This window comes from Rhipicephalus microplus, chromosome 4 (assembly GCF_043290135.1).
Source record: "Rhipicephalus microplus isolate Deutch F79 chromosome 4, USDA_Rmic, whole genome shotgun sequence".
In the NCBI taxonomy this organism is placed as follows: Eukaryota; Metazoa; Arthropoda; class Arachnida; order Ixodida; family Ixodidae; genus Rhipicephalus; species Rhipicephalus microplus.
Window position 1 is genome coordinate 224,467,761 of NC_134703.1, and position 18,858 is coordinate 224,486,618.

The 18,858-nt window shown below is 45.8% G+C and overlaps 1 protein-coding gene across 1 annotated transcript in view; it reads right to left on the reverse strand.

The window, feature by feature from the left end:
* The window catches only part of pyd (zonula occludens-like protein polychaetoid), a gene marked incomplete at its 5' end in the record, with an annotated part of 754,603 nt that overhangs the window by 15,013 nt on the left and 720,732 nt on the right, over positions 1 to 18,858 (reverse strand). Inside the window, one exon of the mRNA XM_075893243.1 lies at positions 18,515 to 18,562. Coding sequence (XP_075749358.1) covers positions 18,515 to 18,562 — 48 coding nt within the window. The remainder of the gene's footprint in view (positions 1 to 18,514; positions 18,563 to 18,858) is intronic.

The following is an 18,858-nucleotide window of genomic DNA, read 5'->3' on the forward strand; positions in this document are numbered from 1 at the left end:
ATTCTTGAAGTCTTAGCCTCCACCGTGTGAGGCGACCTGAAGGGTCCTTCAAGTTAGCTAGCCAACACAGGGCGTGGTGGTCGCTCACAACTTTGAAAGGCCTTCCGTAGACATAAGGTCAAAATCTTGACGCTGCCCAGATGATGGCAAGGCACTCCTTTTCTGTTATGAAATAATTGCTTTCTGCCTTGGATAGTGACCGGCTAGCGTACCGATAACCTTTTCCAGTTCGTCAGTTTTCTGCACAAGGACAGTGTCGAGTCTTATGTTGGTTGCGTCAGTGCGTACTTCTGTTTGGGCGTTTTTGTCGAAATGCGCGAGTAACAGAGGCATCTGTAAGCGTAGTTTTAGTTGCCCAAATGCTTCCTCCTGCGGGGTTTCCCACTTGAACTCGACTGCAGTCCTCGTAAGGTTAGTGAGTGGCTCGGCGATGCGGGCAAAGTTTTTGACGAAGCGCCTGTGTTTGGGCGTTTTTGTCGAAATGCGCGAGTAACAGAGGCATCTGTAAGCGTAGTTTTAGTTGCCCAAATGCTTCCTCCTGCGGGGTTTCCCACTTGAACTCGACTGCAGTCCTCGTAAGGTTAGTGAGTGGCTCGGCGATGCGGGCAAAGTTTTTGACGAAGCGCCTGTAATAAGCGCACAGGCCAAGAAATCGACACACGGCCTTCTTGTCGGGAGGTGGCAGAAATGCGGCGATGGTGCCTGTCTTCTATGGATCAGGTCTGCCTCCGAACTTGCTTATTACATGGCCCAAGAACAAGAGTTCCTCGTATGCGAAGTGGCACTTTTCTGGTTTTAGGGTGAATCCGGAAGTCTTGATGGCTTGAAGTACAGCTTCAAGGCGCTGAAGATGCTTGTCGAAGCCTGAGGAAAACACAACGTTGTCCAACTAAACGAGACAAGTTTGCCATTTCAATCCTGCTAGCACTGTGTCCATAACGCGTTGAAAAGTCGCAGGTGCCGAGCAAAGACCGAAGGGCATGACCTTGAACTCGAAAGGGCTGTCTAATGTTATAAACACAGTCTTTTCTCGGTCTCTCTTGTCTACTTCGATCTGCCAATAGCCTGTCTTGAGTTCCATCGATGAAAAGTAATTGGCGTTGTGGAGTCAATCAAGGGTGTTGTTTATTTGGGGGAGAGCGTATATGTCCTTGTTCGTTATCTTGTTGAGTCGGCGATATTCAACGTAGAAGCGTAGTGCTCCATCCTTTTTTTTTTTCACTAGCACCACCGGTGACGCCCGTAGACTCTTTGAAGGCTGGATAATGTCATCGCGGAGCATTCAGTCGACTTGTTTCTTTATGCCCTCGCATTCTCGTGTTGAAACTCTGTACGTACTCTGATGGGGTGGCCTGGCACTTTCTTCTATACGATTCGATGTTTCGCGACAGGTGTCTGTGGAATTCTTGATGACGAGGAAAAGCAGTTCTTGTATTTTAGGAGCAGGTTCTCGAGCTGCTCTTGTTTATGCATCGGAAGGCTTGGATTAACATTGAAAACTGGTTAAAGGGTTTCAGTCGTCGGAGTAGATTCGGCGAAAATCGGCGAGGGCGAAAGCGTTGCTGGCTTCTAGTATCTCTTCAATGCGGGCAATCGTCGTGTCTTTGCTCACGTGCTTGTACTCATAGCTAAGGTTCGTGAGCATTACCCTTGCATTCCCTTCTCGCAGCTCGGCTATTCCTCTAGCGACGCAAATTTCGCGGTTGGTCTACAGGTGTTGGTCGCCTTCAACGACGCCTTGCATGTCTGTTGATTCTTGAGTACTGACAGATATGCTGAAGCTGGAGCGAGGAGGAATGGTGACTTGGTCTTCCAGCCCATTCAAGGTGCGCCTTCCTGACGACGTGCGCGGTGGCAGTGCTTTTTTTGTAGATAGTGTTATTGACTTTGTTCTCCAGTTGATGACCGCATCGTGGAGGCTCAAGAAGTCTATTCCAAGAATGATATCTCTCAAGCAATGCTGCAGTGCGACGAAGCTTGCGGGATAAATGTGACTGTTAATGGTCCCTCTAGCTGCGCAGACTCCCTCTGGTGTCATTAGGTGACCTCCGGCTGTACGGATTTCAGGGCCTTCCCAAGCGGTCCTAACTTTCTTCAACTTCGCGGCGAAAGTCCCACCGATGACGGAATAGGTGGCTCCAGTGTCAACGAGAGCTGTGACGCTGTGGCTGTCGATGAGAATGTCGAGGCCACTAGTTTATCGCCTGGCGTTGCGGTTGAGTGGCGGCGTAGGATTACGTCTACGATGGTTTGCACCACTGTTTCGACGCTGCGAAATCAGGACTTCTTCTGGTCGCGAAGTTTTGATGTCAGGGCTACGCTGAAATGACGGCGGGTTCTTGAAGTTTCATCGTGGCAGTGTTGGTGGCAGCGGGAGATCTTCGGCACTTCATCGTGCAGCAACCGCACCTCCATCAGTTGCTGCCCTTAGTTTTTCTGATACGGGCTAGGCGACCGGCCCCGGCTTGGGCCAGTGTACTGATGACGGTGCGGTGACATGTAGCAGCCTGGAGAAGGTGAACGAGAAGATCCTCGGGGTGTCCTCTGCATTCCGGCGAAATAGTCGGCTATGTCATGTGGTCTTTCACCCCACTGTAGGCACGGCGCGTCGATGGTGAAACCATGTAGTCCCATTTGGTGGTACTGGCAGTGGCGGTAGGTATGGCCAGCTTCCCCGCATTGGTAGCAGAGAGGTCGGTGGTCGGGTGCGCGCCACACGTCGGTTTTTCTTGGAGCATTTCGCTTACTGGCGGGTGGATGGACGGTATGGCATCGGCGCGGCTTCTTGGTGTGGACGTGAAGTATAGCGTCGGGCAGCAGCAGCGTAGCTCATGGCTTGAAGTTGCGGTTGCGATGTTTCAGGGATACCCACAGATTGCTGGATCTCCTCTCTGATGATGTCTGCGGTCGACGAAACTTGATGCTGGCATGGCGGGAACATTCGGCAAAGTTCTTCGCGTCTTCGCGCACAACAGCACTTATGGTCTCGCGGAGATCATCGGAGCATAGTGGTTTTATCTCTTCATAGCCTGCCTGAGCCGAGCGGCGGTTGAACTCTCGTGCGCGCATTTCGAGGGTTTTTTCAGTAGTTGTCACTTCTGAGAGAAATCTTTGAACGGTCTTCGGTTGGTTTCTCATTAATCCCTCAAAGCGCTCCTTCCTGTTTGACCCCTCGCATGAGGAAACAAACTTTCTTCTCCTCAGGCATGTTCGGGTCACTGTAACAGAATAGGCAGGTCATTTCTTCTGTGAAAATGGCAACGCTTCCATTTGGTAGCTAAACCCGGGTCTCTAGCAAAGCAGCGGCCCTCTCTTTGCGAGCGACGCTTGCGAACGTTTGCAGGTATGTGTCACAGAAGATATCCCACGTTTGGAGCGCAGACTCGCGATTTTTGACCCAGGTTCTTGCGGTGTCTTCCAAGTAAAAGTACACCCGACGAAGCTTTTCCTCAGTGTCCCAGTGGTTGAGGGCGGCGACGCGGTCGTATGTCTCTAGCCAGGTCTCGGAGTCTTTGAACGATGACCCGCAGAAAGTTGGTGGTTCTCTAAATTGATGCATGACGATCGCGGGCTGTGACGCAGCGGTTGTCATTGTCACCGCAGTCGAGTTCATGGCCTTGGTCTTCCGCCCCTTGTCTTCTAGAAGCCCGTACTCCGGTGGTAGACCTTGCTACCGGTGGCTTGTTCGCTGCTACTGGTTAGCCTCAATGTATTTTTCGCGACATGGCTTGGGTTCACGGCTTGATGGGGGGTCCGGTACATGAACAAAGCTGCACCTCCACCAGATGTCACGGGGTCGTGACATGACTGAATGCAGGAGACTGGATGGTCGGATAATAAACTGTTTATTCGGGCCTAACTTGTGGCCATGTAAAAGGAAAGTTAGACTACAGCAAGACACTGGCACTGATAGCAGCGAGCTGAGCGTCGGCCGTCGATCAACTGACAAGTGGCAAAGCGTGTCAGCATTTATACACTTGCCATAGAATGTTCTAGCGTTATCGCTAGCGGCGCCGTAGGTTCCAGAATAGTCTGTAATGTTCACGAAATGGGCGTGAACGTAATGAGCGTGAACGAAATAAACGTAATGTATCATGGTGATAACAAAACTTGAGGAAAGAAATGTGGCAGTATGCTAAATCTATGGCACCTACAGATGACTATGTACTTTATTTTTAGCGAGCAGAAGTTATGTACGACCCAATAGACGCCTTCAAAATTTATGACGTGCTGGTGTTTGGTACAGGAATCGGAAGGTGACGTCTCGACCCGCATTTTCTTTTTGCACGCTTTCTCGCTTATTAAACATCGTGTCACAGTATTGTACGTCAATAATACGTGAAAAACAGTTTTGCTTTTTAGTGTGCCTTTATATACGCTGTGCCTTTCTTATAGCCTTTATTGTGAACAAGGTTTCCACATGAAGTGTCAAAATATAGTAAACTTTGTGTTCTTTTGATTTATGTATCTTGTCACGTTTGCACTAAAAAGCGGCAGTTTTGCACTGTTTTTTTTTTCTTCCCTCTTCTAGCTGTTCACCGTAGTCAGCCAAAGGAGCGACTTCATGAGCTTTGATGAATGGTAATGCTTATTTTTGTGACAGTCGTACGGACTGCCGTCAGTTTGCATGACCTGGGCAGGTTTTTCGGAATTTCCTGGCTTTTCCCTGACATTTACAGAAGGGTTTAAACTCCCTGAATTTTCCAGGTTTTCCAGGTTGTTAGACATTCTGCTAATTTTTACCTGAGGGCAATGGAAGTTTTACTGTATATATGCGCTTTTATGCTGATTTCAAATATATAGTCAGTTTTACAGTAAGCTGCAGATTTTCTGTTTTGTGTCATGACCTTGTGCAAAATATAGTTACACAATCCTTTTCTGCCACTAAACTTTTATGATTGTGAGCCAATTATGACTCATATTGCTCCACATTAACTGTAGAATGCAAATAACAGGAAAGTGCATATGAGGCATTTTAATGCACAAGAAAAATTGTAATGTGATAAGTATAAGATTGCTCAGCACAGGCCCGCAGCCAGGGAGGGGAGGAATGTAGGGATCCAAAAGTGTGCCACGCAGAAAATAGATTGAAACACGAAAAAGAGAAAAAGGACAGACGAGCGCAGACAAGCTTCTTCATGTTTCCGTCTGTTTTGTGCGCAGTACATTCATGGATCAGTATCAACTTGCCCAACTAACCATTATCCTGGAATGTAGGGGGCTGCCTCCCTCTTTATAGCTTTCAGTAGCTACCTTGTGTTTCAGTTTCTGTTTATTTAGCAATCTTTTTCAGCAATCATGTTAAAGTACAGTGATTCAATGTTTTCATACAATGGCAATGGTCAACACAAAACAAAATGTAAATCAGTGCTCATTAAAAGATACTTTAACCTACTGTGAGTTTAGTTACAATTTTCAATTTTTGCGGCGTGAAAGTAGAGAAATGAAACCTGTGAAAGCATTGGGAAAACTTGTGGCGACGAAAAAAGACATGGACAGAAGAAAGACAACAGGATGATGCACATTGTCTTGTGGTCTTTCTTGTGTCCGTGTCTTTTTCGTACGCCACAAGTTTTCACTATATTTTACCACAAAGAAGCCCATTCTTGCATCCTTTCCTGTGAAAGCAAGTCAAAACGAAAAGTGTGTGATTTTTGAAAAAAACTTGCATTTTTTTATTCGGATCTATTATACTTTCTCCTAGACAGTGTTGATTTGGCCCCAACTCAAGAATAGGGAATGGTAAAATTGTGTGTACAAATTTAAGGGAGTGCAACTACATGTTCTAATGAATAAGTACCACCTTTATGGCAGTACTTATTGCCAGCACAGTGATATTCAGGGCTGGGCAAAGACACTTTGAAATTGTATCACCATGTTATACAAGAAACATCTGGAGTTATTGTATCTGATATGACACTTCCAAATTGTATCATAAAATAACTTTGATAAGTGTATATTTGCTGTCACATATCGCACCCCTTCGGCATTAACGTAGTCGCTCAGGGCAACACTCTCGGGTACAATGCCGGCATCCTCGAGAGCTGCCCATGCTGCTACAGTTTCCGTGTCTTGCCCCGGTCTAACACCAGTAGTAGCTTGTACGTCGTCACTTGAGCTGGCCAAGCTGATCTCATTGGGCCAAAACTCTGTCAGGTAACCAAGCTGTCAGGTAACCATGAAAATGCTTAATGAAGACTCTGAGTGCGGGCCAGCTAATAAAAATTTTCCGTTGGAAACAGTGCAAGAAAAAAAACTGCATAGGCAACCTCTGTCGTGTGCGCTTTTTTTTCGTGCAATTTTTAAGGATAAAAAGTGTTTTCACTTCAATTTTCTGTTTAGCGTGGTTTGATTTGTGGCTGGTCAAGTAAATCGTGTCCTGAGAAAATTTCGCTGAACCAGGAGAACAATGCAAAAGTGGTTCGTGGTGGAGGAAGTTTTAATACATTAGAGCCTACGGGATGGGGGTGCGGAATCGAAATATGTTTGTTGAAGTGTGATATTCGTTGCAGCGGAGTTCGTCGAAGCAGAGTTTGACTGTATAATAAAGGGGTTATAGCGTCCATTTTAGCTGGTTTCAAATTTTTGCTTGGCCTCACCACGCTTCTCCGTCACAGGAAGGGGAAGGCGTAGTCTGTTGTGGCGACTCCACCCACTTCCGCATCGTTACGTGATGTCAGCGATAGTCATTAGGTGCAGTAAACAACTGAGCAGGATTTTATCTACATGAGCATGTGTCATAGCAGCGCGGGTAAGAAGAGCGATGCGAAGAGCAATATTCCCCTAGTGATAAAGTAATGAGTATCTACCCTCCAGGGCTTTTGTTCTAGCAATACTGCTCCTCCTGATAGTCTCGGGCTCTATAAAGTGGCAAAGCACAGTACAAGAAAACAAAAAATGGGGGGTCTGCCCTTGAAGGAGTCCTGAAACACTTTTTTAAGTTGTCGTGGGTGCTACGAGAGGGCACCAAGTGTACAGCATCACTTCGTCACGTGAACAGCAATCGGTGGGACTGTGCGCGAAGGACCAGGGGTCTGCGTCGTAGAGATAATGTAGCCACGCGAGCCTGCATGCTCACAACTCATAGTTTATTAAACAGTTGTTTATTTTACTCCTATATGCGCTCTGTCTATGGTCACGACATGGCGGCAGCTGCGGGATACGTGGAATCTACAACAAAGCAGTGAAGAAGGCAGGCCACCTTAATGGCATTGCAAGATGGAACTTCGCAGCACACCATACCCATGGCATCGCCTACAGGGCCAACAGCTCAGTCAGCAACGCCGCTCAACCTATTTGTCGTTGAACTGCTGAAAAGGCTCGACTTACGGCGGCCTGAAGAGTGAGAGCGGTGGTTTACGTGATGGGAAGGGTAACATATCATCTCAGGTTTGAAGAAACAAGACGATGAAACCCAGGTAGACACACACATCTACGCGATGGGCCGTGAACCAGAGGATGTCCTGGCATCACTCTACCTTTCCGACGCTGAGAAACTCAACTATGACGCTGTAACACAAGTGTTCGCGAAACATTTCGTGCCCTGAACAAACGTAACATATGAGCGGGCGAAGTTCAACTGCAAGAAGCGCATAAGTCATTCACCACGTTCATAACCGAACTCTACAGACTAGCTGAAACCTGCGAGTATATAGATCTGAAAGAATTGATCCGCGATACGCTTGTCATCAGTGTCTCAGACACGCAACTAAGCGAGAAGCTGCAACTTAATGCTGAGCTTACTCTAAAAGCTGCCGTCACCGCTGCACACAACTAAAAAACAAGCAGCAACAAAAGGACCTACGGTCGCAGCTCCAGACACCTGCAGCTATAGACGCTATGCGTAGATTGTCAAAGAACAAAGGAAAGCCAAATAAATGCTCTCAGAAAACACAGCGCGACCAAACTTCACCGATGTGCAAGTGATGTGGCTCCACAACCCACCTACCAGAAGAAACTTGGGATAGGCAAAAATCGGATGTATGCACTAAGGGACAAAGAAGGGACAAAAAACTACCAATATGGATAGGATAGTTAAAATAGTGGAGGAGTTTTACAGAGATCTGTACAGTAGCCGGGACAACCACGACTTTAATACTATAAGAACTAGCAGTAACCCAGATGACACCCCACCAGTAATGATAGAAGTCAGAAAAGCTTTGGGGAGCATGCAAAGAGGCAAAGCTGCTGGTGAAGATCAGGTAACATCAGACATGCTGAAAGATGGAGGACAGATTGTGTTAGAAAAACTAGCCACCCTGTTTACGAGGTGTCTCCTGATGGGAAGAGTACCAGAGTCTTGGAAGAACGCTAACATCATCTGAATACATAAGAAAGGAGATGACAAGGACTTGAAGAATTACATGCCGATCAGCTTGCTCTCTGCAGTATACAAGCTATTTACAAAGGTAATTTCTAACACAGTAAAGAAACCATTAGAATTCAATCAACCAAAGAAACAAGCAGGATTTCGAACAGCTACTCAACAATCGACCACATTTATATTATCAATCAGGTAATAGAGAAATGCTCAGAATATAACCAACCACTATACATAGCCTTCATAGATTACGAAAAGGCGTTTGATTCAGTAGAAATATCAGTCGTCATGCAGACACTGCGGAATCAGGCCGTAGATGAAGTATATATAAACATCCTGGAAGAAATCTACAGGGGATCAACTGCTACCATAGTGCTTCATAAAAAAAGCAACAGAATACCAATCAAGAAGAGTGTAAGGCAGGGAGACACCATTTCCCCAATGGTATTTACCGCGTGCTTACACGAGGTTTTCAGAAGCCTAGAATGGGAACAGTTAGGGATAAGAGTTAATGGAGAGCACCTTAGTAACCTGCGCTTCGCCGATGACATTGGATTGCTGAGTAACTCAGGGTACGAATTGCAACTCATGATTACGGAGTTAGACAAGGAGAGCAGAAAAGTAGGTCTTAAAAGTAGGTCCCGTTCGCAGGGCACTATGTGCCCTGCGAACGGGAAAATATGCAGTGCCTGCAGCAAGAAGGGACACTTTGCCACCGTGTGCTTATCTGCCTCTACAAAGAAGAAAAACAGCGCCCACCAAGCCGTTTTAGAAAAAGTCCACTTGGATCAACTCACTGACTAACAGGACTCTGGGCCGTGGAGGGCAGATGTTACAGTAATGGCTCACCAATGAAGTTTAATCCGGTTGGGAACTGCACGGCACCGAGATTTGAACCACGGACCTTTTGCATGCGAGGCAGATGCTCTAACCACTACGCCATCGCTGCGCCCCCTGGTGCCGCGCAGTTCCCAATCGGATAAAAAAAAAATCCGCGTGGTTATGGAACTGCATTAAGAGGCCTAGGGTGCGGCCTCACCGGTAACCACCTCCAGGAACGCACTCCCTCACCAGAGAAGGATTGGCCACCCTAGTGCAGTATCTGGCCACTACTTCCCACATGCATACGTCAAATAGCTCACGGCCCTCAGTCCCCAGCAGCTGCGAAGCAACTGACCACGGCGGCGGTCAGATCTGCAACGCAGCAGAGGGTGCTAAGAATCTCTGCATCCGGACAGGCCGCCATTGGAACCTGAACTTGGCAACGTTTAACGCTAGAACCTTATCTAGTAAGGGAAGTCTAGCTGTACTATTCGAGGAGCTAGAGGGTGTTAAATGGGATATAATAGGGCTCAGTGAGGTTAGGAGGACAGATGAGGCCTATACGGTGCTACAGAATGGGCACGTCCTTTGCTATAGGGGTTTGGCTGGCAGAAGAAAGCTGGAAGTGGGGTTCCTAAATCACAGAAACATAGCTGGAAACATAGAGGAATACTATAGCATTAATGAAAGGGTGGTAGGTATTGTAATTTAACTGAATAAAAGATACAAGATGAAAGTGGTACAGGCTTACGTGCCTACATCCAGCCATGATGACGCTTCAGTTGAAAGCTTGTATGAAGACGTGGCATCGGCAATGAGTAAGGTAGAAACACAGTATATTGGGAGACTTTAATGCAAAAGTAGGGAAAAAGCAGGCTGGAGACCCGGCAGTAGGAGATTATGGCATTGGTACTAGAAACGCCATAGGAGAGCTACTAATAGAATTCACAGAACGCAATATACAGATTTTGAATACCTTCTACCGGAAACGAGGAAACCGCAAGTGGACATGGAGGAGCCCTAATGGCGAAAATAAGAACCAAATAGACTTTATAATGAGTGCACCCTCAGGCATCGTGCAGGATGTGGAAGTGGTTGGCAAGATATGATGCAGTGACCATAGAATGGTACGGTCTCAAATTCGCCTAGACTTAAGGAAGGAACGACAGAAATTGATACGCAAGAAGCCAATCAATGAGCTAGCACTGAGAAGGAAAGTACAGGAATTCAGAGTATCGCTTCAGAACAGGTACTCAGCTCTTAGTGAGAAAACCAACCTTAGCATAGATACAATGAATAATAATCTGACGAGTATCATTACGGAGTGTGCAGTGGAAGTTGGAGGCAGGGTAGTTAGACAGGACACTGGCAAGCTTTCCCAGGAAACGAAGAATCTCATTAAGAAGTGCCAAATCATGAAAGTCTCAAGTACAACAGACAAAATAAAACTGGCAGAGCTTTCGAAGTTGATTAATAGGCGTAAGGCATCCGATGTAAGAAGGTATAACATGGAGAGAATTGAACACGCTCTGAAAAACGGAGGAAGCGTGAAAGCAGTGAAGAAGAAACTTGGGATAGGCAAAAATCGGATGTATGCACTAAGGGACAAAGAAGGGACAAAAAACTACCAATATGGATAGGATAGTTAAAATAGTGGAGGAGTTTTACAGAGATCTGTACAGTAGCCGGGACAACCACGACTTTAATACTATAAGAACTAGCAGTAACCCAGATGACACCCCACCAGTAATGATAGAAGTCAGAAAAGCTTTGGGGAGCATGCAAAGAGGCAAAGCTGCTGGTGAAGATCAGGTAACATCAGACATGCTGAAAGATGGAGGACAGATTGTGTTAGAAAAACTAGCCACCCTGTTTACGAGGTGTCTCCTGATGGGAAGAGTACCAGAGTCTTGGAAGAACGCTAACATCATCTGAATACATAAGAAAGGAGATGACAAGGACTTGAAGAATTACATGCCGATCAGCTTGCTCTCTGCAGTATACAAGCTATTTACAAAGGTAATTTCTAACACAGTAAAGAAAACATTAGAATTCAATCAACCAAAGAAACAAGCAGGATTTCGAACAGCTACTCAACAATCGACCACATTTATATTATCAATCAGGTAATAGAGAAATGCTCAGAATATAACCAACCACTATACATAGCCTTCATAGATTACGAAAAGGCGTTTGATTCAGTAGAAATATCAGTCGTCATGCAGACACTGCGGAATCAGGCCGTAGATGAAGTATATATAAACATCCTGGAAGAAATCTACAGGGGATCAACTGCTACCATAGTGCTTCATAAAAAAAGCAACAGAATACCAATCAAGAAGGGTGTAAGGCAGGGAGACACCATTTCCCCAATGGTATTTACCGCGTGCTTACACGAGGTTTTCAGAAGCCTAGAATGGGAACAGTTAGGGATAAGAGTTAATGGAGAGCACCTTAGTAACCTGCGCTTCGCCGATGACATTGGATTGCTGAGTAACTCAGGGTACGAATTGCAACTCATGATTACGGAGTTAGACAAGGAGAGCAGAAAAGTAGGTCTTAAAATTAATCTGCAGAAAACGAAAGTAATGTACAACAACCTCGCAAAAGAGCAGCGCTTTGAGATAGGTAATAGTGCACTTCAAGTTGTAAAAGACTATGTCTACTTAGGGCAGGTAATAACCGCGGAGCCGAACCACGAGATTGAAGTAACTAGAAGAATAAGAATGGGGTGGAGCACATTTGGCAAACACTCTCAAATTATGACAGGAAGATTGCCACTATCCCTCAAGAGGAAGTTATATAACAGCTGTATCTTGCCGGTGCTTAGCTACGGAGCAGAAACCTGGAGACTTACAAAGAGGGTTCAGCTTAAATTGAGGACGACGCAGCGAGCAATGGAAAGAAAAATGGTAGGTGTAACCTTAAGAGACAAGAAGAGAGCAGAGTGGATTAGGGAACAAACCGGGGTTAAGGATATCATAGCTGAAATCAAGAAGAAGAAATGGACATGGGCCGGGAATGTAGCACGTAGACAGGATAACCGCTGGTCATTAAGGGTAACTAACTGGATTCCCAGAGAAGGCAAGCGGGTTAGGGGGAGACAGAAGGTTAGGTGGGCAGATGAGATTAAGGAGTTTGCGGGAGTAAATTGGCAGCAGCAAGCACAGGATCGGGTTAACTGGTGGAACATGGGAGAGGCCTTTGTCCTGCAGTGGACGAAGTCAGGCTGATGATGATGATGATGAATGAAGTTTAAAGTAGACACCGGTGCAGATGTAACCGTTATACCTACAAGTCTATAAAACGAACAATTATTGGGCATTCTGAAGGAGGCCAAGAAACTGCTGGGACACGGTCGGACCAAAATCGTAACAGTAGGACTGTTTAGGGGAAGCCTGTGCTGGAATGGCCGTGTGTGCCAGGAATATGTCTACATGATTGGCGAGTAGTAATCAAAACATCGGATATCCTTCCAAGCCTCCTCGAGGTCGCAGTGCCAACAGGCAAGGTCAGGGACCCAGCTAACATTCTCTGCCAACACCCCAACTTGACAACAGGCCCGGGCCTTCTTAAGACTGCATACAGGATAACAATACTTCCCGATGCCAAGCCAGTGCTATTACGTATCCACAGCGAGTACCACTGCCCATACTGCCTAGCGTCAAGCATGAGTTAGAGAGAATGGAAAAACTTGGCGTCATCAGAAAGGTCGACGAGGCCGCAGAGTGCTGCGCACCTATGGTAATTGCCAAAAAGAGAAGAGGTGAGCTTCGAACTTGCGTCGATTTTGGAGGGTTGAACAAGAACATCCTGCGGGAACGAGTTATAATGCCCACCGTCGACGAATGTTTGGCTAGAGTGGCCAGAGCTGCATGGTTCAGCAAGCTCGATGCAAGAGCTGGTTATTGGCAAGCTCCACTAGCACTAGAATCCCAGAAGTACACTACTTTTCTGATGCCATTCAGCCAGTTTCAGTTTCCCCGATCGCCCTTCGGAATTTTGACAGCACCTGAGTTTTTCTAGAGAGAAATGCTAGGAGTTCTAGGAGGCCTCGAGGGCCAAGCGTTTCTACAGGACGACATTACACTGTTCGGCTCCTCAAAGGAAGAACATGACACAAGACTGCACAAAGTACTGCAGCACCTGCAAGAAGCTGGCATGACCTTGAATGCAGAAAAATGTGTGCTACACCAGCAGTCAGTGAGGTTTCTGGGACACATCGTGTCACCGACCCTAAAAATGTCAACGCACTGCATCACCTAGCAGAGCCGACCGATGTAACAGAAGTGAGGTCCTTCTTGGGAATGGTCAACCACTAGGTCTTCCGGTGCTGTTGCAGCTCACAAGACCATTACGAGACGTCAGCAAGTAAGCTTCAACGCCGTCAAGAAAGCTTTGACTGCAACTCCAGTGCTCACTCACTATGACCCCTGTAGTCATCACACTGTGGCAACGAACGCATCGTCGTACGGTCTCAGAGCAGTTCCTCCTCAAGAGACAGATGGTCGGAGACTTCCAGTTGCCTATGCCTCAAGGACCCTCTCCAACATGGAGACGCGATATAAGCAGACAAAGAAGCACAGGCAGTAGCATGAGCCTGCGAGCATTTCCGCTCCTATCTGCTTGGTCTCCAGTTTTATGTGGAAATTGATCCCAAGCCACTGGTGCCATTGTTGTCATCAAGCCACCTGGACGAACTTAGTCCTCGCCTGCAACAGTTCCGTATGAGGCTTTTCGAGTTCGATTACACCATTACCAACAACCAAGGCAAGCAAATGCATACAGCCGACTTGCTCTCAAGGAAACCACAGAAGGAAACCGGCAACAGCAGTCCAAGGAGCCTCAGCAAGTCCATCAGAGAACACGAAATTCTCACTATGGAACTTCTGCCTGCTTCCCACGATATGCTTGCAAATATAAAGACAGCTCAAGAGCACGATCGCGTTCTAGCAAGAGTCAGGGACTACTGCATTCCGTCATGGCCCAAAGAAGTGGCATTACCTTCGAACATGCAGAGGTATTCAGAATTCGCCCATGAACTGATACAAGTAGATGGCCTTTTACTTAAGGACATTTGCATTGTCATTTCACCAAGCATGCAAGATGATGTGCTAGAACGCATGCAGGCTGGTCGTCAGGATGTTGGGAAATGTAGGGCTCGAGCCACTCAATCTGTATGGTGGCCAGGCATCAAACAGCATGTCCAAAGTTATGTGTCAAGATGCCCTGTCTGCCAACAACACCACAAACCACACGCTTAGCCCATGATACACAACTCACTTCCCAAACATTCCTGGAAAGCGATAGGAATCAATCTCTTCAGCGTGGATGGCGTTAACCATCTCGTAGTAGTGGACGATTACTCTCGCTTCATTGAACTCGACAACTTGAAGCGTACCACCACAGAGAAAATAACACAAATACTGTGCCATTCATGTGGTTTGGGGCACTAGCTATCATACGATCGGACAATGGCCCTCCGTTCGCTACGACAAAGTTCAAGGCGTTCGTCAATCACTGGAGATCAAGTCACATAACCAGCAGCCCCTACTTCCCTCGGATTAACGGCACAGCAGAAAGAATGGTTCAGACCGCTAAACAGTTGATCATGATATCGCCAAACATCTACAAGGCTCTTCTGGCTCACAGAGACACTCCAGGGAAAAATGGATTTACACCAGCGGAACTCCTCATGGGAAGGCACCTACGAGCCAACATGGCACCACAGAGGCTGAAGCCTCAGTGAAAACTAAACACAGCTTACAAGGCCAAACAGGGCCAACAGTATAACCAGAAACACAGGACCTTGGCAAGAGATCCCATTCAACCGCATACAGCTGTCCGCATTCTGTTAGGTACTCCAACAACAGGGACTGCCATCGGGCCGGTTCCCACGCCTCGCTCATACATCCTGAGCACAGCTGGTGGAGGTCTCATGAGACAAGCCAGCAAACATCTGCAGCCTCTACAACCAGTGGTGACGTCAAGAAGTGGGCGAACAGTTCAAGTACCAAGTAGGCTCGATCTGTGACGTGCAAGAGAGCTGCTTCAAACAAAAGGAGGTGTTGTGGGTGTTTTGAGAGGGCGCCAAGTTTACGGCGTCACCTCGTCACATGAACAGCAATCGGCAGTACTGTGCGCGAGGAACCAGGGGTAACTGGTTGTAACTTTTGAAATTCTACCTTGAGTCTACTGCAATCAGCCACCAGAAAGGTACCTACGTCCAAAAAGCTGGAATTTGCATCGGTTCCCCGGTTGCACCTGTCATCAGTGACATATTCTTGGCAGCTTTCGACCAGCACTTGAAGGATGAGCTGTCCCATTTTGGTGTCGTTCGCACCTTCAGCTATGTGGACAACTATCTGATTGTGTTTGGGAAGGTACCATGTGAACGTGTACAGAGTGTTGTGAAAGCTGTCCTTGAGGTTTTCAACAGACACTCCAGTGGCCTGAAGTTCACCCATGAAATGTTGGTCGATAATGAAATTCAGTTTGTGAACCTACAGCTGAGGTTTGCCAAGGAGCACATCTGCTTTAAATACAATACGTGATCTAAGAAAGGCTTGTTGCCTTTTGAAAGCGTGCACTCGAAGTTGATTAAGAGGGGCATTGTGTTGTCAGCTTGTGCGGCGACCCTTGATAAGTCCTGCCCACATTTGATGTTTGAAAGCTTCAAGAATCAGGTAGTTCATCTGGGCGCGGCTCGGTACCCGACACAAATTATAGCTAGTGCTTGCGAAAGCCTTCTTAAAGAATTCAAGGGCGAGGGTCCAAATGTCGAAGAAAGGAAGAGGAGGCCTATTTAAAGTTATGCCGTACTTACAACATGGTGTTTCTTACAATGTAAAAAAGGTGGCTAATAGGCACGGCATTGTTGTAGTGTTTTCAGCGCCTACAAAGTCAGGTCAGATCTGTTCGTTAATGACTAAACAGAAGAAGGCAGAATGCACAAGAAATCATGCAAACGTGTTTATTAGATGTGTATTTGATCTTGTGTATCTGATCCCTTTGTCGTGTGGGAGGGTGTACATAGGGCAGCCGGGGCGATGCCTCAACGAACAATTGCGTGAGTACAGTCTGGCCGTAAAAAGAAAAAATGATGGTCATTTAAATTTCCACTGTAGGACATGTGAATGCACGCCCCGATTTGAGAATGTGTCAGTCATGGCTAAGGCACGTGAAAAGACCGAAAGGGAGGTTATCGAAGCGTACTTTATCAGGCAATTTAATGACAAGTGCATAAGCATGCCTTTGGTTTCACTTTCGGAGAGGGAAATGGCCTTTCAGGAATACAAGGTCATGTTTGATGTTGTGGGTAGCAAATTGCAATGTGTTCTTTTTCATTCCTCTTCTTTTGTTTCGCTGATCTTTTTAAGAGTGCGCAGTCGTTTTCCCTGTTTTATTTCCCATGCGACGCTATGTAATGTTCTATAATGTTTTCTTTTTTTACTTTCTCGGTGTACTGCTTCATCGCGTTTGCTAAATTGGTGCTGCTTAGGGAGACTATAAAAATGTTTTATTGTTTTGTTCAATGATAAGCACTATTTTTAAAGTTTTAAAAAAGTCTTTAGAGTATGTTTTCATATGTTCACGCCTTTGTTGATGCTTGGTGCAATAAAGAGATTGAAAAGATAAGTAATAGATAAAATAAGAGTGTAAACTTCGTGAATATGCAGTTTAGATTGTTTTGGGTGTCACTTTTGTCATTTACCATTTTTCACATTTGTCATTGTGACAGTTATCACATTTTATTTGTTTTGTGATGGCTTTGTTTGCAACATCTCTGGTTTTGTGCGCATCGTGAAAGTGCAGCGTAGCGTGTATATATTGCCTTCCTGAAACGACAATAAACAGCTGGTGGCCTGCACTCTTTCCCGTCTCTCTTCTCGTTTTCCTTCAAGTTTGCACAGCAAGTCAATTTTTCAAGTATGGACCAACTAGTCTGCAAAAAAAGTATTGCTCCAAGGTACTATTTTGTAGAACGAAAGATCAATCGACGAGCTCAGTGGTTCATCAAGTTGCCCATGGGCATTTTTGCATCACTGTGCATACAGGGAGGATTGGTGAAGCATAGAAATTGTTTTTTGAAATGAAAGATCTGTGCGGCCTGCAATGCTGTTTTAATCGAAAAATGTGATCACCACGGTCTACTGTACAAATAGGCGAGCTTGTTCAAGAGGTGTGAAAGAACAGCCGAAGCCTGTTTCTTTTAAGCTTGACCCTTTAAGATATTAGTTTCAATCCAAAATAACTGAACGAGAATTTTTTTCGCTGCTCAACATGATAGCTCGTTACACACTGCGCTGTCCATGGTTTTTGTTTGACACTTCTGAAATTAATAGCTGCTGCTGCTCTACTAGTCATCGAGCTAGCGGGTTGGCATGTAATTACAAAAAGGTCAATATGAATCATTCGCGTGATTGTGGAAGTACCCCTGTCCTTGCACAAAGTGCGTTACCATTACCCCTATACCAGATCACCCGACACGTGTCGAACAAACAGACAAGACTGCTAGTGGTATTTTTATTTTTATAACATATTATAAGATTACACTGGGAACTTGAAACTGGAATAACTTTTTATGATCTACTTATCTGCTTGCATAAAGATGATAAGAGGATATTCACTAACACGCGATCTTCTGAAGTTTTTTGTTCAAGAGAACTAGCACTGCTCACAAACCTGATTAGTAGCAGGATGTGTCACAGAATAACACTGTGATTCACACTATTGCCACTCAGAACACTGATTTCCTGATGATTTGAAAGCACACAACACTTTACTTAAGAAAGAAATATAGTTTAAATAGCAAGGCATTTTCGTATAGTACAATAACAGTCAATAAGTTGTAAGATATGTGGCCAACTGAACAGCCGATGTGGACTAAAAATCAGACAGATGTTTACTAGCATTCATATGAGCCAAGAACGTATAAATGGCTTCTTGTTTTCTTGGTCAATAGAGTTAACGTTATCGCTGGTATGCTGACGGAAAGCTCATCATCTTTTTCTAGTAGACTGAACAGGGAAAATTCAACATAGGTAAACGAAATTCTGCTATCATGTGGGAAGACCTACATAGGGCACATTAGATGTTGCGTGAATGACTGTGCCAATCAGTGATAACGTGATTGTGGGAATGAGTGACATAAGTGGAAAAGAAATAAGGACGCAGGAAAAAAACAACAACTTGCCATTGATAGAAACTGACTGTAGTACCCTCAGGTAACAAACTGACTGTACTACCCTCAGGAACATTTAGAAGTATGCCATTCATGCGTGCCTCAATGGCACAATGAAGTCAGCCTGTTGGCACTTTCAGTACTGCGAGTATTTAGAATGCCCAAAGTAAACAGCAGCACAGACTGACCTGGGCTGATAAGGAGCCCTTTGCAGTTGGCTTGGCCAGTCAGGTGTCCTGTACAAAGAAAGCATCAAAGTATGTTGAAAAGTATGCGTTTTGAGACAAAGAAAGCTCATGACACACTCAATCATTGTAGCTGCCACTATCATCATCATCATCAGCCTGACTACGTCCACTGCAGGACAAAGGCCTCTCCCATGTTCCGCCAGTTAACCCGGTCCTGTGCTTGCTGCTGCCAATTTATACCCACAAACTTCTTAATCTCATCTGCCCACCTAACCTTCTGTCTCCCCCTAACCCGCTTGCCTTCTCTGGGAATCGAGTTAGTTACCCTTAACGACCAGCGGTTA